The sequence below is a fragment of the Strongylocentrotus purpuratus genome, unplaced genomic scaffold, assembly GCF_000002235.5.
Source record: "Strongylocentrotus purpuratus isolate Spur 01 unplaced genomic scaffold, Spur_5.0 spur5_scaffold_20, whole genome shotgun sequence".
NCBI classification, from domain to species: Eukaryota; Metazoa; Echinodermata; class Echinoidea; order Camarodonta; family Strongylocentrotidae; genus Strongylocentrotus; species Strongylocentrotus purpuratus.
This window is the reverse complement of record NW_022145606.1, coordinates 2735133-2755045: the sequence shown is the minus strand read 5'-3', so window position 1 is coordinate 2755045 and position 19913 is coordinate 2735133. Positions and strand designations below refer to the sequence as shown.

At 38.5% G+C, this 19913-nt stretch overlaps 2 protein-coding genes across 2 annotated transcripts; one reads left to right on the top strand and one right to left on the bottom strand.

Moving 5' to 3' along the window:
* Positions 1-6026: 6026 nt before the first annotated feature.
* On the bottom strand, positions 6027-11958 carry LOC100891602. The gene is made up of 7 exons (XM_003730741.3): positions 11385-11958; positions 10629-10918; positions 10017-10077; positions 9340-9623; positions 8240-8380; positions 7281-7841; positions 6027-6772 (listed from the first exon to the last, which is right to left on the bottom strand). Exons 2-7 carry the CDS (start codon positions 10900-10902, stop codon positions 6216-6218), a joined length of 1878 nt encoding a protein of 625 aa, XP_003730789.2. The 5' UTR covers positions 10903-10918; positions 11385-11958; the 3' UTR covers positions 6027-6215.
* Positions 11959-13915: 1957 nt separating this feature from the next.
* LOC100890171 lies at positions 13916-18291 on the top strand. The gene is made up of 5 exons (XM_030993166.1): positions 13916-13961; positions 14389-14618; positions 15422-15554; positions 16679-17191; positions 18120-18291. The coding sequence occupies exons 1-5, from the start codon at positions 13916-13918 to the stop codon at positions 18188-18190; spliced, it is 993 nt and encodes a 330-aa protein (XP_030849026.1). The 3' UTR covers positions 18191-18291.
* The last annotated feature ends 1622 nt before the right edge of the window (positions 18292-19913 follow it).

Genomic DNA, 19913 nt, shown 5'->3' with positions numbered 1-19913 from the left:
TTATGTTATTATATTTTTAATGTACTGAGTGTAATTTAACATATTTATAATATTGTATTATGTTTTACTGTTCTTTTTTTTATTTTCTTATTACATTATGTTATTATATTTTTAATGTACTGAGTGTAATTTAGCATATTTATAATATTGTATTATATTTTACTGTTCATCAAGGGAGGTATTACTTCCTGATAGGGAACCGTTTCGTTCTGAGAAAGAACCGTACAATAGCTTTTTGTATACTGGACTCACTCTTTTTTAAGTATTCCATAATTTTTTCAGGTTGGGATTCGTTAATTTCTGTTAGAAACATAGCCCTTTCTATAATATAGTTAGGGCAATGTACTAAAAAATGTTTTACAGTCTCTATTTCACTGGGGCATCTATTACAGAAACCAGTAGCATGAATTCCCAATCTGAGGAGATCCTGGTTAAGTCCAAGGACTCCAAAGCGGAGTCGATGTATTATTGTTGAATGTTGTCTCTCTAATGAGCATATATATGGTTTATTAACATCTTTTTGATATGTTTTCAAATATGAGTTGGTTTTGTTCCACCTTTCTTGCCAAAGGAGTTTGGAACTTGTAGTAATTAAGCTTTTCATTTCTGACATATTTAGGTTATTATTGACTTCTATTTTCTTTACTAATGCGGCCTTTGCGTGGAAATCCGCCATCTCGTTCCCTTTTATTCCACAATGTCCAGGTATCCACTCTACATATATATCAACTCCTTTATTCTTTAAGTGAGTAGTCATGGTGAGAATTTCCAGAATAAAAGATTCGTCCTTCTGTTGTTGTAATGCAATAAGTGCACTCAGTGAATCACTAAAAATAACAACCCCCACATAAATGTCTAATTCATCTACCCATCTGAGAGCAAGAATGATGGCAGCCAATTCAGCCCTGTACGAAGAGGTGAAATTTGCTAACCTTTTGCTCCGATGTACAGAATAGTAAGGGACGTAAAAAGCAGCTGCAGAGGTCCCTCTTTCAGGTACTTTTGATCCATCGGTGTATATATGTAATTGAGTCGCCCATTTAGTATGTATGATTTCCAGGCTGCTTTGTTTTTGTTGTGTAGGATGATCTGTTTTCTTTATTCGAGTACTTAATTCCGTTGACACTGCCGGAGGGTAGAATAACCATGGTGGAAATGGGGAGTAGGTTATCGTTTCTATACGTTTTCCCAGCTTGCTTTGTATTCTATATCCAAAAGGTTTGTTTACGTTTTTCCCCTTCAAGTATTCAAAATGCCAACATGGTTCAATGTTTTTTAACAACGGATGATTCGCCCATCTTTCGATGTTTTGTCTATATTTACTTGAAAGCATTTGTCTTCTTATATCCAAAGGCATTTCCCCCATTTCCACCTGTAGTGATTCTAAGGAGGTTAATGGCAGCCCACCTGCGCATATCCTCAGTGCTTGGTATTGGACAGAGTCAATGGCTTTTTTGGTGGTAGCAGCTGCACTGTCATACGCCTCACATCCGTAATCAAAAAGAGACCTTATAATTGCTCTGTACACCATGATAAGTGATTTCGAGGAACTTCCCCAGTTTGTTCCAGTTAGACATCTTAAGATATTTAATTTTCTTTTACTTCTCGTGATTACATTTTCGATATGTGGTTGCCAAGTTAACCTTTTATCAAATATAACCCCTAAAAAGCGATGAGATTTTTCGTACATTAACACATTTCCATTCAGTTCTATATCAGGCGGTAGAACGGCATTCCAGCTTTTCGTAAAAAATACGGGCACTGTTTTAACAGGTGAGAGTCGAAACCCCCACTCTTCAAACCAACGATTTAAAAGATTCAAATATTTCTGTATTTTTTCAGTAATATGTACAATGTTCCTGCCTGATATCCATATTGCGCAGTCATCTGCATACATAGATATGCTTACATCTTGGTCTGTAGGTATATCACCCATCATTATATTATATAAAAGAGGACTTAAAACACTCCCTTGTGGTAACCCGTTATGCGTTTTATAAGTTTTAGATTCTGTATTTCCAATTCGTACTTGAAAAGTTCGTGCTGTTAGATAATTTTCTATATATCTCAGCATGTTCCCTTCTATTCCATTTTTTGCTAATTTAAAAACCAGACCCTTTATCCAAACTGTATCGAAAGCCTTTTCGACATCCAAGAAAACCGCTATTACATGTTCATTACAATTTATACTCTTTTGGATGTCATTTTCTAATTGTACAATATTGTCCGTCACACTACGACCTTTCCTAAATCCACTTAAAAAATTGGGTAATAATTCATGCTTTTCAACATACCATTGTAATCTTTCTTTTATCATTCGTTCAATTATTTTGGCAAAACATGATGTTAAAGAGATTGGTCTATATGACGATGTATTTCTGGGATCTTTTCCATGTTTGAGAATAGGGATTATTATAGAATGCTTTAGTTGAATTGGAATTTCCCCGGTTTTCCATATTAAGTTAATAATGTTCAGCATGATTTCCTTGTTTGCTTTTGGCAGATTTTCATAAACAACGTAAGGTATATTATCTTTTCCTGGGGCAGTCTTTTTTCGCGATTGCACTGCCTTTTCAAATTCTGTTATAAAAAAGGGTTCATTTATAACATGATCTACATTTAAAATATGAATGTCATTATTTGGTGCCTTCGGTAATTCCTTATTAGTATCCCTGTCTTTTATTCCTATTTTTTGAAAGTAATTTCCAAAGGCATTTGCTTTCTCCTGATCGGAGACAATATCTTTACTATTTACAATCAATGTTGACATATTTTTTGTTTTTTTTATTAGTACACCATTCAGCCGTTTTATACAAGCCCAGATCTTAGATTCTGGCATATACTGATCAAGCTTTGTGCAAAATGCTCGCCAGTAATTTCGTTCTGCTTGGCGGAGCACACGCTGTGCTTCTGCTTTCTTTTTTAAGTACTCATCTACCTTTTCAAAAGTTATTTTCCGTGACATCTTATTACACATTCTATTTCTCTCTTTGATTTTCTCTGTACATTCTTTGGTCCACCAAGGCACCGGATTTTTAGAGACATTTCTCCTTTTCGGTACAGTTTCTTTTATACACAGTTTTAAATATTTCATGAAATTATCATATATTTCCTGTATATCATTATTTATAAGTATGAGATCATTTGTAATCATCTCTTCACATTTCTTAGCAAATTTTTTCAAATTTATATGTTTAAAGGAGATAAAATCATCTGCACTTCTTATTGAAGCATCTTTATATTCAGAGCTTTTCCCGTCTAAAGTTGTTTGGATATTTATTGGGAAGTGATCACTTCCAAAAAGGCTTTCCATGACTCTCCAAGTACTTCTACATGCCAGTGAAGGAGTGGTTATACATAAATCTAAGCATGACAGTTTTTTTTTTGGTGGACAGTTGCTAAAATCGATTTTGATTTATCATTATTGATATACCAATAGAAGCCATTGGACACCAAATGACAGCGTCTGCAAAGAATCAAAGAAAAAAGGAAAATACAAACTGTGTACATGTATCTGCATCTGTCTGTGACGTACAATCACCAGCATCTGGTTGTCGCGTACGTTGGTTGTGGTTGCAATTTCAATAATTTACACTTTTCATTCATGTATCTGTTTATTTTTCCTTCATTTATGTTTTTATTTTTGTCTATTTATCTGTTTGCATGCTTAAACATGAAATAAAGGAAAACGAATGGCTTTGGTTGATGCAATGTCAGGAAATGTAAATATATCATATCCCTAATATGCATTTATTCATATTATGTATATGTTTTAGTTATTCAATATATATTTATGCAAATTTATCCATTTTTTTTTCATTGATTCATTAAATATTCATCTATTCTATTTACTAATTTATTTACCGGTATGTATTTCTGTACGTTCATTCAGTCATGTATTTATTTATTTCTTAATTGTCTCTAATTAAATTATATAAATTTATCAAAGAAATTTGATGATTTCCAAAAAGATTGAATCATAGACATCTCTTTTTTTCTTCTTTTTGTTCAAAAGGGACGGATAAAGGGATTACCTTATTTCAACTGAATTTCAAATAGATAACATGTGTTACAAAACACAGCAGAAGAGCGTACACTTAATTATTGATTCAATTACATTATACCAGGGTATGTGAGTTAAAGTCTCACCTCCCTGATTATACTTTGCTTTCCTGCTTTTTTATTTGTACAGGGTTGCAAAATGGTTGGTAATTTGTATAGATCGAACCCTCCTATTCATGAAGTGCAAATTGTCCATTTATATAGCTAGCAACTGCCTTCAACTTTCTTCTCGGCCCCCTTTCCTCCTCGTTTATCCCCCCCCCCCCCCCCGACTTATATGCTGAGTTAACTATAACATTTGCACACATATTCCGGAAGCATTGTACATATTGTAATGTTACATCTCTTTATATTCATCATATCAAATGTTATCTTAGTTGTTTATCCTCTCATCATCTCATTCCGTTTAGCCTCTTTTGCACATCCTTGCATCTGTTCCCTTCTCTTTTCCAACATGTACATTAATTGTAATTGTCTTTGGTTATATATACTATAATTCCCAAACCATCAGTACACTTACAGGGAAATCTACCCATAACAGACAACTAATCTAAAAGAAATTAAGCAGAAAAAAAACATAGGAGTAGACTGGTAATAGTGTAAATGAAATCAGACCAAAAGAAGAAAGTAATGAATTTATGAAAGTTGTAATTCCTTTATATATATATATATATATATATATATAGGCCTACGTATGGGGACTTCAAAAGGGCTCAATATGTTAGGACACTATGACATATAGTGCCGTAAAACTTTCCCATTTATTTGGTTTAACACACAAAGTGACTACAATGTTGTGATCTTGTATATTCAAATATGGTGTTATTCTATTTCAATCTTTCGACATTCAGTTTGTTCTGCTTTCATACAAATGAACTTATTACAATTGGTTGTTAATATGTTCATAGACCATGTATTGTTTGAATATATATGCACAAATTTAGTTGAAAAAATAGAAGAAAAAAAAACAGGAAAAAACGGGTAATTACGTCAGGAGTAATTGATAAAATATCATTTCTTTTTAATATTTTTACAAGAATCAAAAGCTGCATACATAACCCATGGCTTATTCTATACAACAAACATAAATGATGTTGAGTACTGATATAAAACATCGTATTAGTACTGACATATACATTGTATTTCGATCAATCGATACAATATAATTTAATTCAATTATATATATTAATCCCTTATAAAAAAGTACCATGGTACCATGGTTCTTTGTCCAAATTACCATTCACCATGCGAACCATGGTAACCATGGAATCATCCATTGTTTAATACCACGGTTACCATGGTTTGAATGGTGGATGGTAATTTGGACAAAGGACCATGGTTACCATGGTACTTTTTTATAAGGAATTCTTAATCAAATCATTAATTTTAAATTTATAACTTCCACTTTAACTGTAAATTTTTTCACTACATGCATATACAGGTAGGCACTTGAAAACGTGGTGTTTATATGTTTTAATGTGTTATGAAAATTGAAAATGGTATACCGGTAACTCTATTTGAACACAAACATTTCCATAACAATTTACATCCTCTTGAATTATAAAGAAGACAAAAGTTTTGATGCATGGCTGATTGCCAACGAAACGGAGTGAAGTATTTTGTCAACTCTGTTTGTTGCTATGGCAGGCAGCCAGTGAAAATGAATTCGTTTAATCAAATTATGGAAGTGCAAGCATTACTTTCAACTAACAGAACTTTGTTAATCCTGGCTAATTTTTCCTGATTGAGGTGTCATATCAAAGGGCAGAAGATGAGCTTTCTAGAAATGTGATTTTCAGTTTGAAATTCAGATACCGCCCGCCAAATGACTTTGTGGTACCCTCACTTCAAATTGTTTTTAATCACTCATGCAAGAAATATTCTTCATATGAGTTGCATCAAATGAAAGAGCAGGATCGCGATCTAAGCATTACAAATACATGTATGTGTCATTTATTAATTATAATTGTGATTAAGTTATGATAAAACATCAATAATTCTTTTGTCTGGGACGCACTGTATAAAAGATTTAAAATTAGCAAATTGTTATACAAAGCTTTCCTCTTCAAACATCATACATATACAATTACATTTTCATGATAAGCATAAGACAAACAAAATAAAAAATCCATCTCTGAGTAAGTGTGATAAGTTCAAAAGTCATCACTAGAACTGCTATTTCTGTCCCGATCTTGAATCATCAGACGGTTGTTTGACTCGACTACCGATGCTCGGGCATCAAGAACATCCACACAATCATCGCGCTTCATCTGCTTCAGAATGTGCCTCAGATCCTCGAGGCTGCAAATCTTCTTCTGTTTCTCCGCCAGGTCAATCAGATCTGATGTTGGGTCTGGCTTGCGGGTCAGACTAGCGATGTAGTCATCCAATCGCAATTCACTAGCAAGTCCCGTCCAGTCGTCATGAGTAACACGGGGACCGTTCAATAGTTTACTCAGCTCATGCCGTACCGCAAGGGGGATGATCATTGGGTGAGGCGGCACAAGATCATGTCTACCTGTAACATACATGTTAAAAACATTCCCATGTATGTTCACCGAGGAGCTTGGACCAGCTGGCAGATCATTGATTTGCGGGAGCATCCGTTCAACCTCTGAAGCAACCTGTGCCGCTGTTAGAGGCTGTGTTCCGAGGTCAGAGGTCACTAGGGGTGCAATGGATCCTTCTGTTGGCAAGGTGGAGCTAGTACCTTGAAGAAAAATAAAGTAAAATTAAAGATGGTTGTATTAGAACATAGAATACATGGATATATATATAAGGGCTATTCAACCAGATAATACTAATGTAATGAAAGCAATGTATTACGTATGCGTATCAGACAATTACCCCCTGGACAAACGCCCCCCAGAAAATTATCCCCCAGAAAACAACCCCCAAGGACAACCCCCCCCCCCCCCCCCCCCAAGGACAAGTAACTCCCAGAAAATCCCCCCCCCCCTGGACAATTACGGTACCCCCAACCCTGACAATAACCCCTAGGATGTTTACCCCCCCCCCTTCCCAGGACAACCAAGGACAACCACCCCTGAAGGACAATTCCCCCCCCCCCCACCCCCTGAAACTAACCCCTAGGACAATTAACCCCTTATACCAATACTTATGTGCTACACAAGCAAAATTTTCTGATCGCTTTCAGTTTCTTTCACACTGCATTAGCATTACCAAAACTAATCTTGATCATATGTAATTTAACTTACCCACTGTTGATCCTTTTTTTCCCTTGCTGATGCTAACATCAATGGTCCTCTTTAGCTTGTCCTCTAGATAGGGATCATTGATGCATGCATTTTCCAAACTCTGAAGCGGTGATGGAAGATGTCTCTCCTCGCAGCATCGGATTGAAATCACCCGGCCATTCAAACTCCCGCCCACCGTTGACTGAAATGCCATCCCCATCGTCATGGTCTGATACGGATCGTTCTTCTCGCAATCTTCCTTCGTGAGTATAAGGACCACGTGGGAACAGGTCTTTAGGGCGTCCTCTATACTGGTCATTTTCGGGACACCGAGTCTGCAGTCGTTAGCAGTCATCATCGTCCAGCCATTCCTGCGTATGATATCCTTCACCTTATGAACATTAACCGTTTCTTGACTAAACTTAAGGTAGATGTCATAGAACTTTGGTTGTCCTTGAAAGGACCCACTGGTTGAACTGTCGCTTGCTTGGTAAGGTGGAGTGCTTCTTTGTTGTGACTCTACTGTTCTTCTTGCATCATCATTCCATCGCAAAGAGCTATTCGTTCTGGGATCTACAGAACCTGGACAAAAAAAAAAAAAGATGATAACTTTTTCAAAATTATTTTATTCACCTGGTAAGAATAACTTTATTTCAATAGGCAGAATGTGATAGGCGTATGTAACAGGTTATTAGGTAGAATCCCTAATGTATGCATTTTGCATTTAACCTTCTGACTATTTCAAAAATTGTAATGAGGCACTCAACAAAGAAATTTTATTGCACTACATAAATGGTCTATTCAGACTCTATAATCCACAACATGAAATCAACGATTCATTCACATCTTCTAAAATTGTTGCAGTGCTTTTAAAACCTGATATGAAACCCAATCGCAGCACTAACCCCAACCCTATATCTTTGATAAAATATAGGCCGGAGAAATTGTCGCCGGAATATGTGTAGGAGGACCATACTCACGAAGGATAGAAAATGCAGCGTCTGTTTCTGAATTGTTCATAGAGGATAGATTGTCTTGGCTGCTAGATTCAGCCTGATGTTGCTTTTGCTGATCAAGTTTTCTCCGATAATCTTTCTGTTCTTGTTCCTGTTTCTTCATAGCTAAAATGATAGTCATGGGATGAAGAGAGAGAGAAAAAAAAGTGAAAATCTGGGATCCACCTAGAAGACAACATAAAGCATATACAATGGAATATATAAATAACTTAGAAAATGTATCAAAAAATTATCAACCTAAGCCTAAGAGTTTATATGAATTCGTTTTCTATGACATATCCCAAACGCATCTACCTATTGAAAAAATTCTACATTAATACAGAAGAACATTAATCATGGCCTAATCTGTTTCAATTTCCATATTCTGAAGTTTTGAAAAAAATAAAGTTTCCTAAACTGAGCAAAACTTTGTCTTCATTTGCAAGTATTTTGCTTGCAGCATGCAGGCTCCTAGGAAAATAAATAAACTGTAGCCTAGCTCACACAAATATATAGATATTGGTATATATATATATATATATATATGACATTTAATAAGAATACTCCAAAGACAAAATCAAATACATTAGCAAAGTTTGTTTCACATTTCTGTGACTTGTTGCCCATAAAATTCCTTACAGTGTTTAGTTGTGCGCAAACAAAAAGAATGTTTAATTCCTCCCCAGCACTTTTTTGAGGTGTTTAACCAAGTTGTAGGTGAATGAGAAATAATAATAATCTGGATTTATATCTGTAGCGCTTAATACAGAATACCGTCTCTAAGTGGTTTACAGATACTATTTTCCCGGTCTTCGGATTCATTTACGCACAATATGCACCGATTTCACTCCTAGGAATATTCTTACCATCTGGTCACCGTGAGGGCATATGGCAAATATTTACACAAATGCTTTTGCAATCCTACCGGGTCCCATTTCTCTCCTGGGTATGGAGTGGCAAATGTAGATTAATGACTTGCCAAAGGACATTAGTTTCGTGTCGGGGATCGAACCGACGACCTTTGAATTTCAAGTCAAGTGCTTAAGCCACTCAACTACAACACCTACGACAAGCCTTTTCCTTACCAATGAGCAGAACTGTGTCTCTTAGATTGAGCAGCCTGGCTGATGTCATGGCACTATGCATGCTGCTCATCTGGTTTTCAGGTTGAACTGTTGCCTTCCAAGCAGTCAGCAAGTCAACTGTTCCTCTGGTCGTGACTGAGCCTGTCATCCGATTGGTGGTGTGGCACTGGTTGATTTGACCTCGGTTACGACCCAAGGCACGTGCTAAGGACTCCATCTGCTCATCAGTTTCAAGGTTGTCGGCTATCTCTTTGAGGATAGAGTCTGTAAGGCCAACCGCTGGTCTGTAAGGGATTGAGAGGCAACGAATAATGATGGAGATCGAATATAAACATCAATTTTACTATATGGCTCAAAATACATGCATTGATTCATGTGGACATCGGTTTCCAGATTGGTGGCTTTCTCTTTTTAAAGGACCGAGTCTGTAAGGCCAATCCCTTGTGGATCAAGAACAATACAAGATTGGCCATGATAGGAAAGAGACAAACACATTATGGTCTAATAATCATTTAATCAGAAGTAATTATACAAAATTACAAATCAAATGATTTAGACCTCCAAGAAATACAAATAAGGAGACAATGTCATCTGTTTGGAGCCAGAAGGGCATTGTATAACACAGAGTTAACACCTTCTTTTGCCCAAAACAGATGAGTTGTAAGTTTCATACTTACATTGGAATGGCCCTGTTCCTTTCAGGTACTGTTACAGCTGGTTGACTCGAGTAGGGTGGTTCTGAAAAACAAATAATGAAAGGCAATAAGTTGAACAAGAGGGTTAAAATGTTACTTTGATAATCTGCAATATTGTCTTTGTTTCATGAACCTACATGTAGAGCTCAATTTCAATCTAATAATTTGATTTCGGAGAAGTAAAATATCAAAGGACCTGCAACTCCCTACAAACTATCTCAGAGACTGAAATAATTGGAAATCTTTCAGTTATTGGATTTCTATACAATTTAACTATTTCATTTCTTTCCTTTTCCCCTTCTGATGAATTAATTAAATGAGTTTTTCACCTCAAAAAAGGAGCTGACTTGGATAGATCTTTGGCCTCTGCTCTACGTTCTTCCTTTCTCTGGCCGGTCCCATAGTAACACAATTCCGGACCACGTTTCATAAAACTTCTTATCAATAACAGCTGTCACAGATATCTATGACAAATGTGCTCACAGCCATCAACTGCCAGAATTTCAGTAGCTTATGACAGTTATCGTATCTAATTGTTATTGATGATAGCGAGCTTTATGGAACAAGACCCATGATCCAATATCTTGTACTCACCTGGAAGCAATACATTTGATGCTTTGATCCCCAATGAAGAGAAGATCGCTCCGAGTCTGCTCCTCCTCGTTCTCCAGCTTTCTCCTGATGCAGCAACCATCCAGCTCATCAAAATGGCAACAGTGCTTCTGCGGTAGTCATTGTTCTTTGAGTCAAGGATCTCCTCCAATCTTCCTAGCCCGTGACCAAGTTTGATACCTAAGCTGTGATAATCGGCAGAAGGAACATTGCCTGCTATATTAAGTAGCTCTTCATCAGTGATTGGTGTATCCATCTTGTCTTGAAAAAGCCTGCAATTGAAATTGTGTAAAATCAGATTTCCAATTAATCAGTTTCACAAGAAATATCTAAGAAATGTTAAAGTATCAAATTAGGCCCCTTGCCACCATGCACAAAACCTCTCCGACACGAGGCAGATGTGCATGCACAGCTGGTTTGGGAGACTCCCCTACTTCATGACACTCGACAGACTTCTCCCATATTGGAGATTTAGATTACAATAGAAAAAAAAAACATCAACAAGGCACTCTCCCCTGTAGTAAATGTTTGCCTCTCATTCTAAAAAGACAAAACAAATTTCAAAATCAAACTACTACTCAACCTGCCTCCATGATCGGAGTCCATCACTCCGTATTCGCATCAGACTGATTTTCCATAGGCCTAGGCTAGCTACTAGTATCTGTTCAATTCGGCATATAATTAATTATTCTGTCATTTTTGTAAATTCAATCTTATTTCTGTTCCTAATTTGCTTACCGTACTGAAGTAGACCAACATTGCTGTCTCTTTCGTTCGTTAGCGTCTGAATCTGATGTGGGTATATATTATACGGTCGGATACTAGACGAAATTCTGGTCCAACAACGCCGAGTTCGAATGTCTTTTTTCAAAGAAATTTATAAATTTGCTTTTACTTTTTATTCAGGGAATGTATCTATTTATTTCTAAAAAATGTATTTTGTGTGCGTTCTATTTTTTAAATCGTATTATTTAAATCGGTACGTAGATCTACTTGTCAGTTGAGTTTAGCTGGCTGAAATCATGTTTGATTTTCTCTCAAGATATCTCTGTATAGAGACTAGTCATCGTCTGTTTCTACAATTATCCAATCAGAGAGCACTACCACAAACGTAATGGGGATTCCCCGATGATCTTGGCTGCATTCTATTCACCCCGTACGTTGTGAACAAATAAAAAGAGAGCTTCAGTTCAGATTTCGAGTAATGATAGAGATCAAGAAAATCAGAAGTTTTCGTGTTTGCCCCTGGTGCTAAAATTGATACTTGATACGCATTGGTGTTAGTTTATTATATACACTGAATTAAAACAAAACAAAACAAAAGTCGATCAAATTTTGCTCGATCTATAGACCTCTACACCAGTTTAGACCCCTATACTAGCTCTCGATCGCGCCTATATACAGGTTTTGGCAGGGGGAATGGGGGGGGGGGGGGGGGGGGGGTATATATATTATACAAGATTGGGTTAAGCAATTAAATAATTAACATACGAGCAGCGCGATTGCTATTTTCTTAGATCGACTGACTATACATGCGAAGCTGCTTTGCTTTCACTTGCCATGCATGATTGCATTACGTACATTCTTGGTTGGTTCCGTACGATGTTCGCATTATATTATAGGATCGTGCAGTAGGGGATCTCCCTTTTTGTCATTTGGTAATGTAGTAGTAGGGCCTACGCGTGCGCATGCTAAAAACTGCAAGCCTGTAAACGCACGTAGCTATCGTAGACTATAATTCATGCCACTGAACTTTGACGAGCTTATAATTTTACGATCTGATTTTATTTGGCTTTATGACAACGTGTGTGAGACTATAGCTGCTTGCATATTATATTGGAAGGATCCACGACCTTAAGCTTAACGGTGAGTACAATATGAAAATCTCATACGCTCTTCTTATAGTTGACTAGGGCAGCCGACTATAGACCCTAGACCTCTATATTATATAAACGTGTCCTTGGCGCACTTGCCAGATCTCAATGCATTCACTGCCTGCCCCTAGCTGGGCCTGGCCTGGGTCTGCATCTGGCTAGCTGCTAGCTGTAAGTGTGAGTGTGAGTGTGACTGTGAGCAGAGTTGTGACGATGAAATGAATGACAGAGATGGCTCGCCCGGCCTACCAATTACTGCCAATCAATAATATGCTGCTATTATTTTAAGTGTCATCATCATCAATTGTCATGTATCATTGAACAACAAATCAGCTAAAATGTAATCAGTTTGTTTATTTATTGTCACCCGACCGCTAAGAAGGCATGGGTTTACTTGTAAGTATTAAAGCAACTAGGTTGGGGATCGATGGTTTAAAGTCGTCTCTCAGGAACTTGGTAACAAGGATTAATACCTTGCCAAATGAAGTGAATTAGTAGCGCATTGACTTGGTTTTGAACCCGGGACCTCTTGGTCACGAAACCAGAGCTCTACTAATGAGCTATTGAGCCTCCTTGAACAGGGGAAAGTATCCCAGAAATGAGGAAATGTACAAATATGCAAGTTTCACCAGACTTGGTACATCAGCTGATTCTTACGAGTACAGCTTCTTTCCTTGCACCATGAAAGATTGGGATGAGCTTCCTACAAATATCATTGAGCTGCCCACATGGAAGCAGATCAAGGGAGCAACCAGCTGCGAGTATAGTCACAGTATCATCATTTGTACTTGCACCATAAACATGTACCGGTATAATTAGGCACAAATTCGCACAAGTTGTCCACCGTCGGCAGACGATCACCCTTGTCCAGATGCTCAACAGGCTTTGACAAGTAGCAGAATAGAAGTAGAAGTACCGGTATCTTAAACAAATTGTGTTCTGGCATTTCAATGTTTATTATTCTGATGCTCTCCCTTTCTCTGAATTTCTAGGTAGCGTAACCCAAAGTCTGCAGGATGGCTTCTAAAGCAAGGTCCAAAGTCCTGCAGGACGATCGGCTCATCTACCAACTCACCGAGAGCATAGACTCCGTCAAACACTACTTCCCCTTAGGTCGCGACCTTCTCGGCTCCCAGGCAGCCGTCTCAAATATCATCGGAAGAACAGAGCCGGATTTTCAGGAGATCGTTTTCAAGTGTTTGTATACATGGAGAAACGCGAACGGAAGAGGAGCAGGCGCCAAGCTTGTGGACATATTCAGAGAGGTGGAGTTGGATAAAGTAGCCGCTTCTTTAGAGCGAGGTCAGAAACAATTATTAATTAAAGAGGAAGTTGCGTTGAGGCCGGGTGATTACATTGTGAAAGAAATTGGAGCAGTAGGTCATCTCTGTTCTAATGTATGTAATGTACCGCACATACTCATTAGACAGGACTTTGCTTAGTAAAAAACATGTACTGGTACATATTTTCTTAGCAGTCAGGTTACCGTAAATCTCTGTGTATAAGATGCACTCCTATTTTGGGGGCCCGACTCCGTAGCCAGCGAGCCAGTTCCGAGTTCAAAAGCCCACACAGGAAAGGACCTTCATTTTACTGCGAGGTGCAATTGGAGGCGCAAATTTTGCTTGTAAAGTTGTAAACTTGTCACAAATAATAATAACAATGAAGTTATCAGAATAATGAAATTGTCACAAATAATAGTAACAATGAAGTTATCACAATAATGAACATTTAGTAACAATGAAGTTATCAGAATAATGAACATTCAGTAATAATGAAGTTATCAGAATAATGAACATTTCAAAAGAAAATTGTGTACCGGCCCATGTATAAGACGCACACCCGACTTTCAATTTTTCGGTAATCAGTAATCAACCATTTCTCCTCTTCATCTCAAACCTTCTCTCCAGAACTCCAAAGAAGGTCAAACTGCCTGAGTGAGGATGTCTACCTGCAATCCCTGGCCTCAAAGCTAGACTGTGCAGCGGTCTATAGGAAGCTTGGACTGCCTCTCCTGGAGAATAACTCGGTCAAGTTCTCTAACCTGATTGGTCCCGTCAATATCCCATTTGCACAGTACCAAGATGCTCTCTTCCATGTAAGACAGCGGGGCATTTCTCTTGCAATTGATTTTCATTTCAAATAACATCAATACCACTTTAATACAAACACTGCATACATAGAACCAAGATGCTCTCTCCCATCTAAGACAACAATGGATCTCTCTATTTTTTTTCCTCTTTTGTCTTGGTTGCAAAACATGAAGAATAGTATCACCAAACATCTTACAAAAAGTGCTTTGACAGCAGACTCTTATTGAGAGCTCTGGGCCCCATTTCACAAAACTTGTCATCAGTGAAAAATGACAGTTTTTGTTTATAAGCTATGGAAATCCTTGCTTCTGATCGGTTATCAGCAAATTTGTCACTGACTTTTGTCATTTGTCATTGAAAAAAGGCTTTGTGAAATGGGCCCCTGATGGGCCAACCAATGAAGTGGTTCACTGCATCTCAGAATGACTGAATTAATGATTATGAAACAACAATGGCAAGGAGAGAGTTCCATAGACAGACAGCTGAGGAGTTGGAATGTCACTTCTGTCTAGGGTACATGTTTTAATAAGAACCATTAGAACCAATGACCTCTTCAGGTGTAAGCAGATAATTGTTGACAGCTTGCAAGTTTGCAGTCTCCTATTTCCTATGTACATAGTTGCGATTGATATCAATTGCAAATAAGTTGTGATTAATATCAACTCTTTGTAAGACGGGGCCCAAGTCACACCAGCAGTCCCTGTAAGGAGACAGAGTCACATATTGGCCAATCAAATTGGTTCGCTGCAGCTCAGATGATGTCATGAATATCTAAACGGACAATATTTTCCATTTCTTTCTTTTCTAGGTATTAATAAGATGGAGAAATCAAGCGGGCTCAAGTATAGCATCCATGGAAGACCTCAAGCAAGCCTTCCTTCGACATGGCCTGATTGATACTGCTCAAAAGCTTCATCGGTTGGAATATGGATCAAATGCCAGTAAGTGATATGAAAATGAAATATGTGAATCTAGGGGTCACAGCTAGGGTGTCAGGGGTTTTTGTCCCCCCACCCTCAACCATCTGTTTAGCTCTTTTTATTGCTTCTCATAGATTTGTTTAAATTTGTCTCTGCCCCTCTTTTGCTTTAGCCTCACAACCAATATAATATTCTCAGATTTTGGGGTTGTCATAGATGATTTATTGAAAACTGGAAATTGTCCCCTTCCTCTTAGAAATCCTGGATCCTTACAAAATATGCTCACACCACCAAAAGCAGCTCTCTAGTAAAAATCAAGGTAGACTGTAATTTTTTGTTTTTAACAGATCACTATTCCGATCAAGTCACTGATCAATTTTCTGTATATATAGCAATGTACTAGCTCTTTAGTAATGAGTGTAAATTCTGATGATTTTGCACTACTCTTTGTTGGATAAGTTCAATAAGAATACACAACATTACAAGCATCAAAATCATGGTTCTTTTCATTCTCAGAAGAAAACAAACCCTCTTATAATCATACCTTACCAGATACCATATTAGCTCCTCAGTGGAGAGCTAGAGCAATGTAGACATAGGTGCATAGGGACATAAGTGCCGTGCCAGGGGCTCGAACCTGTGACCCAGTTACGTGATACAGTCAAATCTGCTTTAGTGACCACATGTGTTGTCGCCCTTGAAAATGGTTTCTCATTGAAACGTGTGCTAAAGGAACCTGTCTACAAAGACCACTTTTTGTGTTTTCCTTGGGTGGTTGCTATCAGGGGCGGATCCAGGATTTCTCAGGGGAGGGGGCCCAATTTTTTTATTTTTTTTTTGGCTCCCGAAAATTTGAAAATCGCGCCGGCCAAAAAGTCGCTCAGTGTCGGGGGGGGGGGGGGGGGGGGGGGGGGGAATGAGCATTTTTTTTTTTGGGCCCTCAAAAATTTGCCCCCCCCCCCCCCCCTTGAGCGCCAGGGGAGCCCTATCCCCCAAAAACTAAAAATCACGTGTTTTTACAAGATTTTTTTCCGGGGGGGGGGGGCCCCCCCCCCTCCCCTCCTGGATCCGCTACTGGTCGCTATAGACAGGTTTGACTGTAGCCTACTAACATGTATCTTTCTTTCTATTATACTTTATTTGAGGTCCTATTGATATACCTAGCAGAAGTGAGGACATGGACACCGACGGTCCTCCAAGAAATAGACCCCTCTCTCAACAAGAGTTCTTCGACATTTATCTATTAGCGTCATCCAAGGAAACAGCGTATTTTTCTAAGATGAAGAATCTCATTCGAAGGAACATGTGGAGAATGACGACTCCTTTTGAGAGTAAACTTGGTGTACCGGTTTTAGAAAGCATTGAGAAGGCCGTCTTAAACTGTTCCCACGTGGTGTATCTTATCACGAAAGAGGATTGTGAACGCAAAGATGCAAGTCACACCATGACGATTGAGATGGCGTTCCAGTCTCTCACAGACAATGGCTTAGGAGGCAGGATTATTCCTGTGTTCTGTTGTGATATGTCTTTCGTCCCGCTTAAACTGAGGAGCTTGACGGGAGTAAACATTCGCAGCGAAGAGCTCGAAGAAAGATTGCGGAAGACTATTGATGTGAGCATCAGGGAGGATAGAGAAGAGGAGTATCGCTCAGTTTCAGGTGAGTTTGATCGCAGTGCTCTCTCGTTTGTGGAGGTGTTAGTGTTGCGGTGTAGCGGTTCCCTTTCACGTGACTCTCATTCCAAGGGCTGAGGCTTCCAATCTCAGCCTGGTACTAACATCATTTGGCAAGACACTTATCCAAATTTGCCCTTCTCCAACCAGGTACCTGGCGATTGCTGGGGCAGTAGTAATTTCAGGGCAGTATGGATGATGCTGATAGGGCTTTTCTGGGTAGAAAGAGTTATTTTAAATATTATTGTACGCCTTCAACTATATTCACAAGACTGACACGGTCAATGCTTGGTGATGCTGGTTGGCTTTCTATAATATTATGTCTTGTGTACCTCAGTCAGCCTTATCAGTATAATGTACATACTGTACTCGAGGGCCCTGAAATCATACTTTTCTGAAAGGTGCTCGGACATTATTTGCTCTGGTGAAAATTCTCTCAAAGATATCATTAGGGTAAAGTTTAGAATTTCAAATGGATTTTAGGTCAGGTGTAGGGTTAGGGTTGGGGTAAGACGTGGTGCTTGGACTAGAGTTAAGTTTAACATTTTATAAGTGTAGGAGCACATGTCGCACAACTCTTCTGAAAGTGACCAGTGGGTTGGCTAGACCCGCTCGGCCCCATGTTATAAAGAGTTGTGATTGATCCGAAATGAATTGCAAGTCCTTTAATCAAATGCACGTTTACAGTCTCCTATCTCTCATGTACAGAACACCACAATAAATTGCGATTACTCACAACCGGTCCCTTTATAAGACTGGGCCCAGAAATTTGATAAAGGAAGCTGTCTGACAGCAGAGTCCATGCGTATATTAATCCAGAGTTTTGGGGCAACATACCGGTAATGTTTATTTTTTTCACTGGTAATTTATTCACTCTCTTCTGTCTTTTTTTCTCTCCATCCCACATTCCACAGAACTGAGCACCCAAGCCAATGATGATGAACCACTGCCTTTGATCTCATCTAGTATGGCAACAGGTCAATGAATAGGACAAGAATGGATTAACTACATCTCTTCTTTTTCTCACTCTCCGACTCTTACCCCCTTTCTCTCCGACCCCCCCCCCCCCCCTTCTGTCTCTGTGACTATTTCCCTCTCTGTCTGTCTCTGTGACTATTTCCCTTTCTGTCTGTCTCTGTGACTATGTCCCTCCCTGTATGTCTCTGCATGTGACTATTCTCCCCTCTGTCTATGTGACTATTTCCCTGTCTATGTGACTTTTTCCTGCTCTGTATGTCTCCGCATGTGACTATTCTCCCCTCTGTCTATGTGACTATTTCCCTGTCTGACTATGTGACTTTTTCCTGCTCTGTTTGTCTCTGTTTGTGACTATTCTCCCCTCTGTCTGTCTATGTGACTATTTCCTTTATGTCCATCTTTGTGACTATTTCCCTCTAGGTCTGTCTCTGTGACTATTTCCCTCTCTGTCTGTCTCTGTGACTATTTCCTCTCTGTCTGTCTCTGAGATTATTTCTCCTGGCTATGTGACTATTTCCCTCTCGATCTGTCTCTGTGACTCTTTCCCTCTATGTCCGTCTTTGTGACTATTTTCCTCTCTGTCTGTCTCTGTGACTATTTCCCTGTCTGTCTGTCTCTCTGACACTCCCCCACCCACCTCCTCTCTCTCTCTCTCTCTCTCTCTCTCTATCTGTACCCGCCCTCTTTCTTTTTCTCTCTCTCCTCTCTCTGATGCAATTGCTTCATAAAAAAATTGGATGCGATCAGCGATTATGTAACACATGAGAATTGGTGTATACCAGGAGCGTTTGGACTGATCTAAATGATGTAATACACAAACATGAGGCATGTACAGGTGTTATGGTCTAGTGGATACGTCACCAGACTGTGGATCACATGGTTAGCAGTTAAGTCCCTCCGCGATAACAATGCCCTTTTAAATAGCAAGACATAAAGCTTTATCTGCCATTCTCCACCCAGGTGAAGTAAATGGATATCCGATAGGAAGAAATTGCTTGAATGCTTTAGCGCCTTATAATGGCAGCTCGGCTACAGCCAGGATTATAATATACCTTGTTTTAAGCGCAGTAGAGTATATTTATATAGTAGCTGTGCCATTTAAATCGACCTATTACCGGTATTAGTATTATTACTACATGTATTATCATAGTTTGGTTACTTCAGCTAATTCTTGTCATATATTTTGAATATGAGGGCATTTGAACCATGGTATTCTTCTATCCTAACATAAATATAATAATATATGAATGAAGACACATGAAACTACATCTCCAATATGCCTCTGCCTAAAGATCATGGCTTGAATAATTCTTAGAATATTCCAATGAGAACAAAAGCCTATACTTACATTTCAATTCATCTTTATGACCTTTGACTTTAAACCTGGCTGTCCCCAAATTTGACCACTTTCCTCCCTACAGGATTTTGTGTTATAAGTTCACAGCTATATAATCCTAAGTAAAATAGTCATTGATTTGGTCATAACAAGGTTACAAAACCGTCTACTTCAGTTATTAAAAGTGATTAGCTGACCTTTGATCTTGTTTACCCAAATCTAATCTATTTATATCACTATGGTGATGCACACTGGCATTGACAAGTTTGATGTTCGATAGTTCATGGCTCAAATCGTTCTAGACCTAAATTGCAATAACAGGGCTAAAACCTTGAGATTTACTGGAAATTGACCTCTGTGACCTTGGGCCTATACTTGCCCTAAAATCTGATCA

Bases quoted from the DNA above. Each gene is read 5' to 3' on its own strand.
- LOC100891602 (XM_003730741.3), bottom strand. From the start codon at position 10,902: ATGGATACACCAATCACTGATGAAGAGCTACTTAATATAGCAGGCAAT. The intron at 10,078-10,628 runs GTGAGTACAAGA...TTTGTTTTTCAG, and splicing joins ATCAAATGTATTGCTTCCAG to AACCACCCTACTCGAGTCAA. The intron at 7,842-8,239 runs GTGAGTATGGTC...TTTTTTGTCCAG, and splicing joins CGCTGCATTTTCTATCCTTC to GTTCTGTAGATCCCAGAACG.
- LOC100890171 (XM_030993166.1), top strand. From the start codon at position 13,916: ATGTATGTAATGTACCGCACATACTCATTAGACAGGACTTTGCTTA. The intron at 15,555-16,678 runs GTAAGTGATATG...ACTTTATTTGAG, and splicing joins GGAATATGGATCAAATGCCA to GTCCTATTGATATACCTAGC. The intron at 17,192-18,119 runs GTGAGTTTGATC...CACATTCCACAG, and splicing joins GGAGTATCGCTCAGTTTCAG to AACTGAGCACCCAAGCCAAT.